This window comes from Chenopodium quinoa, unplaced genomic scaffold (assembly GCF_001683475.1).
Source record: "Chenopodium quinoa cultivar QQ74 unplaced genomic scaffold, ASM168347v1, whole genome shotgun sequence".
Taxonomy (NCBI): Eukaryota; Viridiplantae; Streptophyta; class Magnoliopsida; order Caryophyllales; family Amaranthaceae; genus Chenopodium; species Chenopodium quinoa.
Genome location: NW_018745395.1, coordinates 2167633 through 2181646, shown reverse-complemented (window position 1 = coordinate 2181646; position 14014 = coordinate 2167633). Strand labels below are relative to the sequence as shown.

At 36.5% G+C, this 14014-nt stretch overlaps 1 protein-coding gene across 1 annotated transcript; it reads right to left on the bottom strand.

Moving 5' to 3' along the window:
* Window positions 1-11914: 11914 nt before the first annotated feature.
* On the bottom strand, window positions 11915-13726 carry LOC110713000. The gene has a single exon (XM_021891458.1). The coding sequence runs from the start codon at window positions 13724-13726 to the stop codon at window positions 11915-11917; it is 1812 nt and encodes a 603-aa protein (XP_021747150.1).
* Between the last annotated feature and the right edge of the window lie 288 nt (window positions 13727-14014).

Below are 14014 nucleotides of genomic sequence, written 5' to 3'. Positions count from 1 at the left end.
AATGTTTTATGGCATGATGAGTGTACGTCCTCCGGCGCCGTAGTTTATTCCTGTGCTTTTTTATTATTTTGACTTTGTATAGAACTTTGCCTTTATTAGACTCATTTATTAGACATATTTTATATACATACTACTATGAGTTTATTTTAATTATCATTTATTTATCATTTTTTCATTTTTATGTGCATGTTTGTGTGTGCAAAGAAATTTAATTAATAATTTTGCGCAAAAATTTCGTCATTTTTATTATTGATGGAGGGTATCCAACTTTCTCCCCCCCAAAAAGAAAAAATAAAAAATAAAAATATTGGATTTACAAAAAACTTAAAAGTTAAGTCTCTAACTATCAAGGAGAGAAAAGAGTTAGACTTTTTTCATATGGGGGTATTTATGGTGTTAAGGGGGTAGATCTTGATGTAAATTTTATTCATACCGCCTTAGAATATTGGGATGTGGATACTCATTGTTTTAGATTAGGGTGTGATGAAATTAGCCCTTTGTCGGAAGAATTCGGTGCTATCTTAGGCTTCCCTGCATTAGATCTTGCAGTAATCCCGAAAATAATTGAATATTATTATAAGGATTTTGAGTGCTTCTTTAATTTAAAAGACAAAGATCTAACAAATATAGTAGATGGTAGCGTAGTTAATTTGAAAGAATATGCTCGCTATTATTTTGATAGACCTTATTCTGAGTCTTTTCATGTTTATAGAAGAAGGGCTTTCCTGTTTTGCATGTTTAATCAATATCTTCTCACTAGTGGTAGAGCTAATGAGGGTCAAGAAATCATATCAACTGTCTTGGAGTAGATTGAATCTGGGAGAAATCCAATGCCATTAATTAATGGAGAGACTATGCTTAGTCTTGATGAATTAAAGGAAAATCCAAAAGCACCTTTTCGGGGCTCTCAAATTTTATTACAGGTAGAAAAATAATATTTTTAATTACAGAAATCAAAAAAATATTTTTGTATAGTAATATTAATTTATATGCATTGAATTTTTGTTACAGATGTGGCTAATGGAAAGACTAGAATTAATTAGTCCTCCGGACAAAATTGAGAAATATACTCCAAATTGCTTTGTGAGAAGGAAGAAATGTTTCTCTAAGATGGGGCGCCGTGAGTGGAAGAAGGTCTTCGACTCTTGCAATTTTACCATCAAGTGGGTCATCCCTTGGTGGAAAATAGAAAAGATGATTGGTGTCAATAAGAAACACTTCTGCCGTCTTCTAAGCTTGTCCAAGATGACTTTTTATTATCCCTGCAGGGTAAAAAGACAGTACGACCTACTTCAAGCAATTCCTTCCGGGGATCTTCGTCGTCCCTATGAATTTCCTATCTCTCAAGAAGTAGACAAATTTGATGCTTATTGGAGCGCTAGACCTTTATGGGAAGTGATTACCCAAAAGATTCCTCCTTCCTTGCCCAATGATGTGAAGAAGTGGCTTCTGAAGAAACCTTCAAAGGACATGAAGAAAAATCAGAGTAAAACCGATGTGAAGAGTCATCTAGGTGACAAAGTGATTCCCGTTAAGGAACGCTTGGGTGAAAGAGTTGAGTTCAAAACACTACAATGCCTAGGAAGAAAAGCTCTACGAAGGATAAGGGAAAGAGAAAAGCTGACACTTCAGAGAAGAAGGCTTGGGTAGAGAAGAAACATGGAGTCCTAGCTAAGGAGAAACTATTTACTCCAAAATTGAATGTTGGTTTTCTAAAGGATGCCTACTAGCTAAAGTTATGGATGAAGAAAAGGATACAGACAAAAATCGGAAGAGAGCAAAGAAAGAGAAGAAAGATTAAAGCATTGCTTAACTTTCAATTATTAGACTTTGTTTTAAATTTAAAGTTAATTTATTTAAGCTTTATTTAAATTCCATCAATAATGTAATTGTTAGTTTATTTTATTAATAAAATTGCAACTTTTTTAATTAATTCATGCCCTTTAAATTTAATTTATTAAAGCAATGAAAACTGAAAATTTAATTTTCCAGAAATTTTTTCGAGTATAGAAGTCGAAAATTTTCCGAAAAACACCGAAATATTCCCAAGGACTTTCCAGAAAAATGGTGCTGCGCTTTTACGACTGGCGTCAGCTGCGGCAGTCTAGCGTCAGGCGAGAGTCATTGTCGTCTGGCGCTAAGGTCCATCGGCTAGCGCGGGGATTTTTTCTTTGACGCCGATGTTTTGTCGATTTTCTGTCGAATTTTTTTTAAGCCTGGGATGCGAGGTTTGAAAAAAATAAAGTGGCCGCACCCGTAAAGGGTTGCCTACGTATCCTTTCTTAAGGAATCAGGCCTAACATAGCTCTCTTGAGTATCCTACTCAAGTAATTATGGGTAGTACTTTTTAAGTTGGTCAAGATTTATCATGTTCGAGAACTCATTGCCATCCATATCAGTTAATTTTGCTGCACCTCCTGATAGGATTGTTTTGATAATATAGGGTCCAGACCAATTAGGCCTAAATTTCCCCCTTGGATCTAGAACATTTTTCCTTAATGATTTTAACACCAAGTCTCCTACTTTGATGTTTCTTGTCTTGACCTTCTTATTAAAATGCCTAGCCATACGAGTTTGATAGCATTGAGTATGATGTAGAGCTTCTAGTCGTTTTTCATCAAGTAGAATTAGCTCCTCATATCTTGCCCTAGTCCATTCAACTTCATTGAGTTTGCTTTCTAATGCAATGCGTAGAGATGGTATCTCTAGCTCTACAGGTTGTACGACATCCATTCCATAAACCAAAGAAAATGGCGTATTTCCTGTTGATGTGAGAATTGACGTGCGATAACCCCACAATGCGAAGTGGAGTTTGTCAGGCCAATCCTTGTAATTTTATGTCATTTTCTCGATGATAGTCTTTAAATTTTTATTAGCCGCCTCGACTGCTCCGTTTGCCTGAGGTCTATAAGGAGAAGAATGATGATGTTGAATGCCATATTTTTCTAACAATTCTTCACACTCAGCTTGAAAGTGAGTTCCATTGTCACTTATCATTTCATATGGGACTCCATATCGACAAATAATATTTCTTTCGATAAAGAGTGCTGCATGTTTTGCAGTGAGTTTAGCATATGATTGTGCTTCGACCCACTTTGTGAAGTAATCAATTGCTACTAAGATATATTCATGACCTCCTGTTCCTGGGGGAGTGATTCTACCAATAATCTTAATTCCCCATGTAGAGAATGGCCATGGAGAATTGTAGGTGTAGAGTAGAGATGGAGGAACATGTTGTAAATTGGCGTAGATTTGGCACTTAGGGAATCTTTTTACGTATTGATGACAATCCCTATTCGTGGTAGTCCAATAGTATCCTTCTCGCATTATATTTTGGACTAGCATTTTGCCATTTACGTGAGTTCCACAAATTCCTTTGTGGACTATCCTCATTGCTCTTTGAGCTCCTTTTTTCCTACACATAAAAGAGCTCGACCCTTAGGTACCCTTTTGTGTAACTCGTTGTCTATGAGTACGTATTGGGAAGACAAGAGTCTTAATGCTCGTTTTGCCCTTTTGTCAGCATAGGGAGGGTATTCTCCTTTGGTGACATAGTTAAGTATATCCGTATACCACAGTTCTTCTTATTCTTCTTCTTCTTCTTCTTGGATTACTTCATCATCTTCTATAGCTTTAATATAAGCTGATTTATGCCTTTTTTCTATAGTTAAAGGCATTTGCTCGATTTCCGTAGGAATCCTAACCATTGAGGCTAGTCTTGCTATGGCATCAGCAAATTAATTTTCTTCTCTAGGTAGATACGTGTATTCCACCTTTTCTAACTGGTTAGTGAGAGTTTCCAGATAAGTTTGGTAAGGGGCTAGGCTTTCTCTCCTTACTTTCCATCTCTTAGAGATCTGATTGATGATCAATGAAGAGTCTTCGAATATCCGTAATTTTTTCACTCCCAATGCCAAAGCTGTTTCAAGGCCTACCACGCATGCTTCGTATTCAGCAGCGTTGTTGGTAATGTCGAAATCAAGCTTTATGGAGATGGGAACATGCTCTTCTTTAGGTGATACTAGTAATACTCCAACGCCACATCCTTTTTAGTTTGAGGCTCCATCGAAGTATAAGGTCCAAGTATCGTCCTCGGTGACCATCAAGTCTTTGTCTGAAAATTCATTGTCGTGTATTGGCGTCGAATCTTCTACTGGAAAGTCTACTAGAAAATCTGAAACCATAGATCCTTTGATAGCTTTTTAGGGCATGAATCTTACGTTAAATTGGGCTAAGTTGACTATCCATCTTGATATGCGCCCATTGAGTGTAGATTTCTCGAATAAATACTTGAGTGGATCCAATTAGGAAACTACAAAGACTGTATGCACGAGCATGTAATGTCTTAACTTGGTCGTGGCCCACACCAATGTGAGGCACAATTTCTCAAGTGGTGTATAGCGTACTTCATACTCGAGCAGCTTTTTACTTAGATAGTAGATTGCATTTTCTTTGCCTTCTAATTCTTGTGCTAGCATGGCTCCCATTGTCTCTTTGGTGACTGTTAAGTACAACCTAAGAGGTATTCCCGGAAATGCTGGTGCCAATACGGGAGAATTTGCGAGATAAGCTTTGATCTTTTCAAAGGCTTTTTGACACTCATCGTCCCATATTACTGGTACATTCTTTTTAAGCTTTTTAAAAATTGGTTCACATATTGTTGTCAATTTTGATGTGAACCTGCTTATGTATTACAACCGGCCAATGAATCCTCGAATTTGCTTCTCGGTTTTGGGCAGTGGTGTTAGTTGAGACAAACACTACAAGAGGGGGGGTGAATTGTAGGTGAGTTCCTAGTGACTACTTTTTCAAATATAAAACAGAATAAAATAGGAACTTGCAATGCACACAGGATTTTACAAGGAAACCTTCTAGTGCCCAACTAGAAGTAAAACCTCGACCCTACCTTAGGTATTTCGAACACAAACAATTTCACTATAATAGGGCAAACACCAAGTTACAACCTATTATAATCAAACCTCTACTCACAAGTTCCTGAACGAACCTGCTACAGAATAAGATTCTATTCTACCCAGTCTAAGTCCCACACTCAGACTCTCTCTCGTACTCCCTAAGCACAGGTCTTCTCAACTTCTCAACAGAAGCTCTCTCTGTATGTAATGATAACAAAAACACTCTCACCCAAATAACCCAAACCAATTACAAGTAAAGACACCTTGTATATGATCGGCAAGCTATGCATGAAACCCGAAACTAATATGACAAGATGATAAGCTTGGCAAACTTACACAATTAAAGCTCTGTAAATTCTTCACGCATAAAACTCACAAAAAACCTAAACTCCTTTTTTTCTCTACTATTTATACAAGTATTACTTGTATAGCAAGTAGGTTTTCTTAAAGATAAATAAGTTAAACTTAACTTATCTTCATTCACGGTTTTTATGTAAATCATCATAAGAAAATATTTTCCGAAAAATAAGATAGAAAGATTTAGTTAAAAAGCATAATATCTTTTTAACAAACTGATTTTAAGAAATAAACATTTAAAGAAAATCCTTTTCGAATTCTATCTTTTATCTTTTCCGATTTTAATTTATTTGCCAAGCTAACTTGCCACGCTTCTGGTAGACTTCATGCATATCCTACTTAACATATTTAACAATGAATCTATAAGATACAATCTTAAATAAATCATTGCTGCACCGCGCTCCTGTACTGGTAGGTTTACTTGGGCTCCACGCTTACTAAGTTCCTCCAAAGATCTTAGCCAGCCTTCTTCAAGTTCCTGTAAAGGAACGTTCCTGTTAGGGAACTCAGTTCCTGTGAGGGAACACTTCTTCTATTTCGAATAACCTTCTTGAATAAAGAACTTCTTCAAGTCTTCTTGGTTTCAGTTACTTCTTTCATCTCCAAGATCAATTTCACCTAAACTAAACAAACACTTGAACAACCTTTATTAAATGAGTTTGCTGTAGTTTAAGTTCCTCATCATCAAAACCTTTAAACATCAACAATTTCCCCCTTTTTGATGATGACAAACTTAAGTAAACTCTAGAGAAAGTTAAAAAAAAATAGAAGGACGTATTTTTGTATTTTTGATTCATAAACAAAAAGTAAACACACAACTGAATTAGAAAAACAGAAACTAAAAGCAAACAAACAAAAATAACGAAGACAGAAATTAAACTAATAATCTATCAGCATCATATCAGAAGAAAGTTCTGATACTTTATCAACTGGAACCCAGAACAACTTCAGCCTCCATGTTTGCTTCTTCTTTTCCCCCTTTTGGCATTATCAAAAAGTCCTGCTTTTTCAAGTGTATTAAGCATCTACCCACAACCCCACAAGTAATTCATCGAGTGTGGGAAACTAAAGGCAGCGCTGCTAAACAACCTCAAGTAAGTTCTACCCTTCAGCATAAGTGTTTAAAATACACATAAACACACAAGTATAAGCAGAGTTCCAACATTTCATTAAAGACTAAAAAGATTTTTCATCCAGTTGAACAATTTAGAGAATTTACAAACAAAATTAATTGTTCAAATACTAAAAACAGAAATTAAAATTGTTCATGACTGAAACAGAGAAAATAGGCTAGGCTGAATATGAAATAGGGCAGGCTAGGTTTCAAGGAACTCCAGAATTTTCTTGAAGTCATCCTTTTTCTGTTGTAGAGCCTTGATCAGTTCTTGCTCTTGAAACTCCTTTTGCTCTTGAAGTTCCTTGTTTTGTTTGAGCACCATCATCCTGAGTTCCTTCAACTCCTTCCCCTGCTCCTGTACCAACTTTTCCAGGGTCAGCACTTGAAGCTTTCCAGCAGAATCCTTCATTTGACTTTCAACCCGTTCCATTCTATCCACTAACTCAGCAACTTGCCCATTGAGGATATCTTCCTCAGCATCCAACTCCAGTGGCTGTTCCATACTGGTTTGAGGAACAACACTGGCAGAAATCCTCCTGCTCTTTCTCACAGGCCGCTCAGATACAACCTTTTCCTTCCTCTTCCTTGTCACTTTCTCTTTCTTTTTCTCTCCCTTCTCTATTTTCTGAATTTTTCCTTGCACCACTTCCAAAATTAACCCAGCCAGGGTTTCCTCATTAATCACATTTTCTGGCTTTTCATCCAAAGCCCCATATTTACCCTTCAAAACTACTCCAGCATTCTCAAATACAGTGGACAAAATGGCTCCATACCCCACTTTTGTCCTACTGGGAACACAGTGTGCTAAGTGCTGGTACATTAAAGAAGGAAAATTGACCTTAATCTTCTTTGAAATATAGAAAATTACTGCCATATCCATCAAGCATGCTTCCCCCTTTTTAGCAGTCCTAGGCAGAATAGTCTTCTTTACCAAATTAAACAACATCTTGTTTAAGGGACTAAGATCATTATGACTCATGACCTTCTTCCCTCTCTGACCACCTAAGGCCTCAACAATATCACCAGTCAAATAGCTACCTACATTGACACTTCCCTTTCCCTTAATATAAGTGTCATACCCCTCAGTAGGAGTTTTCAGAATTTTACCTAGGGTTTCAATGTTCAATTCGATTTTTACCCCATTAACTACACTTGAAATTACTCCTAATTTTGCTTGAAAATTTTGGCAAAATTCAGTCATAGCTACAGGGTACATATAGTTTGCTGACACTCTTGACAACAGAAATTCCCAACCTTGAAACTTAATTAAATCAAGAAATTCGAGAAATCTTGCTTTTCTACACCAAACAACATCAATGCGATGACCAACTACATACCTTCCAGCCTGTGACTCAAGTTTCGCTTGATCAGTCACTTCCTCTTCTTCATCTTCCTTTTCAGATTCTTCCTTTTCTGAATTGTTCTCCTCCTCTTTATCTTCTTCTTTACCCTCACTCATCTCTTCTTCTACTTTGTTCTCCTCTGTTGTTTCGTTTGAGTTTTTCCCTTGAGCAAACTCGTCAACTTCCTCAATTTTCTCTTCAAGAGATTTTTCACTTTGTTTCTTTTCTTTCCACTCTTTTAATCGTTGAAGAATGCTTGAAACAGAGGAATCCCCTTGATCGCTTTTACTTTCAACTTCTTTTGGTTTCGGAGGAGATTTCCTAGGGTTTTCGGGAGTTTTGTTTGAGATAGAAGATGATTTGTAGTTTACCATGGCTAAGGGAGAAGTTTCTTCTTGAATTTTGTTTTCAGAGTGTTGTGATTCTTCTGAGAAAATAAATTCAGCAATGATCACCATTGATGCTTTAGGAAAGGTTTTATAAAAGGTTGAAAGAGTTTTTACTGAGAAGGGTTTAATTTGATTTGACAGTGAGGTGAAAGAAGTGGGTGAAATCAGCTTTTATAATAAATGAAGTGGTGTGAGGGAATTTAGGAATTTTCACTGTTCAGTCATTAATTGAATAATTTCAATTAATTTTTCAAATTTCAAATTACTGGATGATTCTTTCAAAAACTTAACTTTCCAAATTCAATTTATCTTAAACGAAGTTTCTATAAAACACAATTGGAACACGCTTTTTACATATGTGCAATGTACAAATTTAATAACCTATACCGTTGAGCAAGTTAATGAACTTACCTTTGGTAGTTAACAACGGTTACACTTTAGCTATGTTTATCACACCAAGGTTGTGGTATAAGCTCTTTTTGCTTTATTTACATTATTTTTGACTTTGCCATATCTTGGAACTTCAGAGGCTAGTAATTCAGCTTGATCATCCCAAGTTCTAGTCTCAATTTCTCAAATCTTTCTCTGTTCAAGGGCTTGGTTAGAATATCTGCAATTTGATTTTCAGTTTGACAAAATTCTAACTTTATATTCCCTTGCTCCACATTATCTTTTAGAAAGTGATGCCTAATGTGGATGTGTTTTACCTTTGAGTGTTGAACTGGATCCTTAGAAATAAATATAGCACTAGTATTATCACAGTAAATAGGTACACATTCAAAAATAATTCCAAAATCTCTGACCTGTTGTTTTATCCATAGAACTTGTGAGCAACATGCTGCCGCTGCCACATATTCAACTTCTGCAGTAGATAAAGCAAATGTGTTTTGCTTCTTGGAACCCCAAGAAACTAAATAGGGACCTAAAAATTGTACCGTACCTGAAGTGCTTTTTCTATTAATCAAATCACCTGCATAGTCAGCATCAGTAAAACTATTTAAATCAAAAGAATCACTTCTGGGATAAAAGAGACTCAAATCATTAGTTCCTTTCAAGTATCTTAGAATTCTTTTTACTGCTGTCAGATGAGACTCCTTTGGATTTGCTTGGAACTTGGCACACAGACCTACACTAAAAGATATGTCAGGCCTGCTAGCTGTTAAGTAAAGTAGTGAGCCTATCATACCTCGATACATAGATTGATCAATGCAAGTTCCAGATGGATCTTCATCTAATCTAGTGGCAATTCCCATAGGAGTATTATTGGTTTTGGCATTTTCCAACTTGTATTTCTTGATCAGTTTCTTAATATATTTTTGCTGATGAATCATGATTCCCTCTTCATTTTGCTTGATTTGCAAGCCAAGGAAGAAATTTAATTCTCCAGTCATGCTCATTTCAAATTCTCCACTCATAAGGTCAGCAAAATACTTGCATAGAGATTCGTTAGTTGCACCATAAAATATCATCAACATAAATTTGTACAACTAAGATATCAGTTCCATTTGACTTTAAAAACAAAGTTTTATCAATTTTGCCACGTTTAAAAACGTTAGCCAAAAGGAACTTAGATAATCTTTCATACCATGCTCTAGGAGCTTGCTTTAACCCATAAAGAGCTTTGTCAAGCTTATAGACATGGTTTGGGAACTCTGGATTTTCAAACCCAGGAGGCTGTTCCACATAGACTTCCTAATTTAAATATCCATTTAAGAAAGCACATTTAACATCCACCTGGTACAGCCTAAATCCCATATAAGCAACAAAGGCAATAAGTAAACTAATAGCCTCTAACCTGGCTACTGGAGCAAATGTCTCTTCATAGTCTATTCCTTCCTGCTGGTTGAAACCCTGTACAACTAGTCTTGCTTTGTTCCTGACTATAATACCATGTTCATCTAGTTTGTTTCTGAATACCCATTTTAGTCCAATGGACTTCTTATCTTTTGGTCTAGGTTCCAGATGCCAAACTTTATTTCTTTCAAATTCATTTAATTCAGCCTGCATAGCATTAATCCAGTCAACGTCAGTTAAAGCTTCAACATAATTCTTAGGTTCCATGGAGGAAAGGAATGCACTGAATGCACATAAGTTCCTAAGCTGAGATCTGGTTTGAGTTCCTTTTGTGATATCACTCATGATTACATCAACTGGATGTGATTTCTGATATTTCCAGGGCCTTGGAGTGAAATCCTTGATTGGATACAATTTTTCTTCATCATTGTTGACTGGTTCTTCTGTAGGAACTTGTTCATGGAACTTAGTTTGAACTTCTTTAGGTGTTTCCACATTCTGGTCTTCATTATGGACATCAGTCTGTTCTTGAAGTGGAGTTCCTGGTGCATTCTCCATCTCAGGTTCAACATTTGCTTCAGGATCCGTTACTTCAACAATTTCAACTTGCTGCTTCTGCTGTGATGCTGGTTCCTCATTTGGATTCTGCTTACGCACAAGTCCGATTTCGAAATCATCATCACAATCTTGTACATCAACCAAATGTTCAGTTTCATAAAATATAATATGTACAGACTCCTCAACACACATAGTCCTTTTATTATAGACTCTGTAAGCTTTACTATTCGAGGCATATCCTAGGAATACTGCCTCATCACTACGTTCATCAAATTTACCCAAGTTCCTTTTACCATTATTGTGAACAAAGCATTTGCATCCAAAAGATCTAAAGTAGGAAATATTAGGCTTTCTCCCTTTCATAAGTTCATAGGGAGTTTTATTGGTGATGGCCCTAACAGATACTCTGTAAAGTATATAACATGCTGTGTTTACTGCTTTAGCCCAGAAGTTCCTAGGCAGCCTGCTTGATATCAGCATTGTCCTTGCCATGTCTTCAAGGCTCCTATTCTTGCGTTCCACCACTCCATTTTGTTGTGGAGTTCTTGGGGCAGAGAAGTTGTGATCCATACCATACTCAGTACAGAATTCATCAAATTTTGAATTCTCGAATTCAGTTCCATGATCTGATCTAAGATGTATCAATTGATTGCCTGTTCTTCTCTGTTCTTTCTTTACAAAAGCAACAAACTCATCAAACGTTTCATCCTTACTTACAAGAAAGAAAACCCAAGTGAACCTTGAAAAATCATTAACAATAACCATTACATATTTCTTACCACTTCTACATTGGATTCTCATTGGACCATAGAGATCCATATGAATGAGTTCCAAAGGTCTTTTGGTACTTACAATCTTTTTGGACTTGAAGGAAATTCGGGTCTGTTTTCCTCTAGCACAAGCTTCACACACTTTGTCATACAGGAACTTAATGCAAGGAAGTCCTTCTACTAAGTTCTTAGATCTTATTTTATCAAGTAAAGAAAAGCTTGCATGGCCAAACCTTCTGTGCCATAAAAGAGGATCATCCTCAATAACACTAAGACATGTTAAACTGCTGTTAGGAACCTCATTAAGATCCACAATATATGTGTTCCCTTTACGAGTTCCTTCCAAAATAATGTTCCCAAGGTCATTGTGGATGATTCTACACTTATTAGAAGTAAAGCTAACAGAATTACCTTTGTCACAAAACTGTGAAATACTTAACAAATTGTGTTTGAGGCCCATGACTAAAAATACATTATCAGTGGCATGGGAACGTGACCTTCCTATCTTTCCAATAGCAATTATATCACCTTTCATATTATCACCAAAGGTCACTGTTCCACCATAGTAGGCATCCAGTGAGAGAAATCTAGATTTATCTCCAGTCATGTGCTTAGAACAACCACTGTCGAGGTACCAAGTGTTGTTCCCCCTCACTGGAACCTGCAAGAAGAATTAAACGTTAGAGTCAGGAACCCAGGTTTCCTTGGGGTCCTGTGTAACAGGAGTTGATTCATTTTTCTTGATCCAGATTTGTTCTACATGTTTGACATTCTTCTGTGTGCTTTGTTTTTTCTTAGGACACTTAACCTGCTTATGTCCTGTATTTCCACAGAAATAACAAACCATGCTACTAGGCATGTTGACATACTTCTTTTCTTTCTGGAACTTGTTTTTAAAACCTAAACCTTCAGTATTCTTGGTTTGAGCCTTAGTAATCCAATCAGGAACTCTATACTCTATTGGTTGCTTACCTTTCCTAGCTCTCTCAAGTTCCCCCTCAAGACGTGCCTTATCCGTTTTTAAATCTTCCAAATCATGTTTTAATTTTTCAAAATTCGGATAATCAGTAGGTGGAGGAACTTCAGAGTTAGGAGCATCGACACTAAGTTTTAAAGACAATTCCACATTCAGGAGTATATTATCTTGTTTCAGATTCTCTATAGTCTCTTTTAAATTTTTATTATCATCAAACAAACTAAAGAACCTGTATTGAATGTCAAACTTCATGTTATCAACCCATTCACTGTTCTCTTTGTAAGTAACTAAAGATTTATCACTTTGCTGTTTGGATCTATGTAATTCCTTTAAATCTTCTTGAATTTCCAAAACAATATTTATTAGATTCTCTTTAGACAGATGTTTTAATTGATTGTAAGAGAACCATACCTCAGACTCAAGCTCCTTTAGTTTGGCAGCTTCATCAGTTTTTGCCATTAAACATAAATGAGCAGTTTCTTCTAATGGTTGGTCCTCCTCTTCTTTTGAATCTGTATCTCCCCAAGCAGCTAGCATAGCTTTCTTCACATTTTCCTTGGTGAAGTAAGGGTTATAGACTTTTGATTCTTTGGACTGCTCTTTGCCTTTTGTCTTTCCTTTCTCTCCATCTTGTACAGGGCAATCCTTAATGAAGTGATCTTTTGACCCACACCTGAAGCACGTTGTGTTTCTGGAACTTGTGAACTTCTTGTTCCTGTCGAACTTCTTATTATTCATCATCTTTGTAAATTTCCTCACTAGTATAGCCATCTCTTCCTCATCAACTTCCGATTCTTCTGAATCTTGAGCCTTAATTGCAAGGCTTTTACTTCTGGAACTTTCAGTATTGGAACTCAGATGAAGTTCATGTGTCATCAATGATCCAGCTAGTTGTTCCATATTAAACTTGGTGAAATCCTTAGCTTCTTGCATAGCAGTAACCTTGGATCTCCAACGTTCATCTTGTGGTAGACTTCTTAGGATCTTTCTTGCCTGTTCATCAATAGGAATATGCCTGCCAAGGGAGTTCAGTTCATTAATAATATAATTGAATCTGGTAAACATCTCTTCTATGGTTTCTTTAGATTGCATTTCAAACCTTTCATACCTAGACATCAATAAGTCTATTTTAGAACGTTTTACCTCGTTAGTACCTTCATGAGTTACCTGTAGCAAATCCCAAATCTGTTTGGCAGACTTGCATCCCATGATACGGTTATGTTCATGGGGTCCAAGTCCACAGTGCAAATACTTTATTGCTAAAGCATTCAGTTCAAGTTTATGATAATCTTCTTTGTCATAATCAGAAATAGATTTAGAAACTACCTCATGTTTGTCATTGGTTGCAGTTATTTCAAAATCACCAGTTTCAATAACACGCCAAACCTGGTAATTTTCAGCCTTGATGAAAATCTCCATCCTGTTCTTCCAGTAGGCATAGAACTTACCATTGAACATAGGTGGACGTTGGGTTGAGTACTCTTCTTCAAGTTTCTCCTTGTAATTCATCTCTCCAGGAACTTACTCAGCAAAGTTATCTGCTTGCAAGTGAGAACCTTGCTCTGATACCAATTGTTAGTTGAGACAAACACTACAAGAGGGGGGGGGGGGGTGAATTGTAGGTGAGTTCCTAGTGACTACTTTTTCAAATATAAAACAGAATAAAATAGGAACTTGCAATGCACATAGGATTTTACGAGGAAACCTTCTAGTGCCCAACTAGAAGTAAAACCTCGACCCTACCTTAGGGATTTCGAACACAAACAATTTCACTATAATAGGGCAAACACCAAGTTA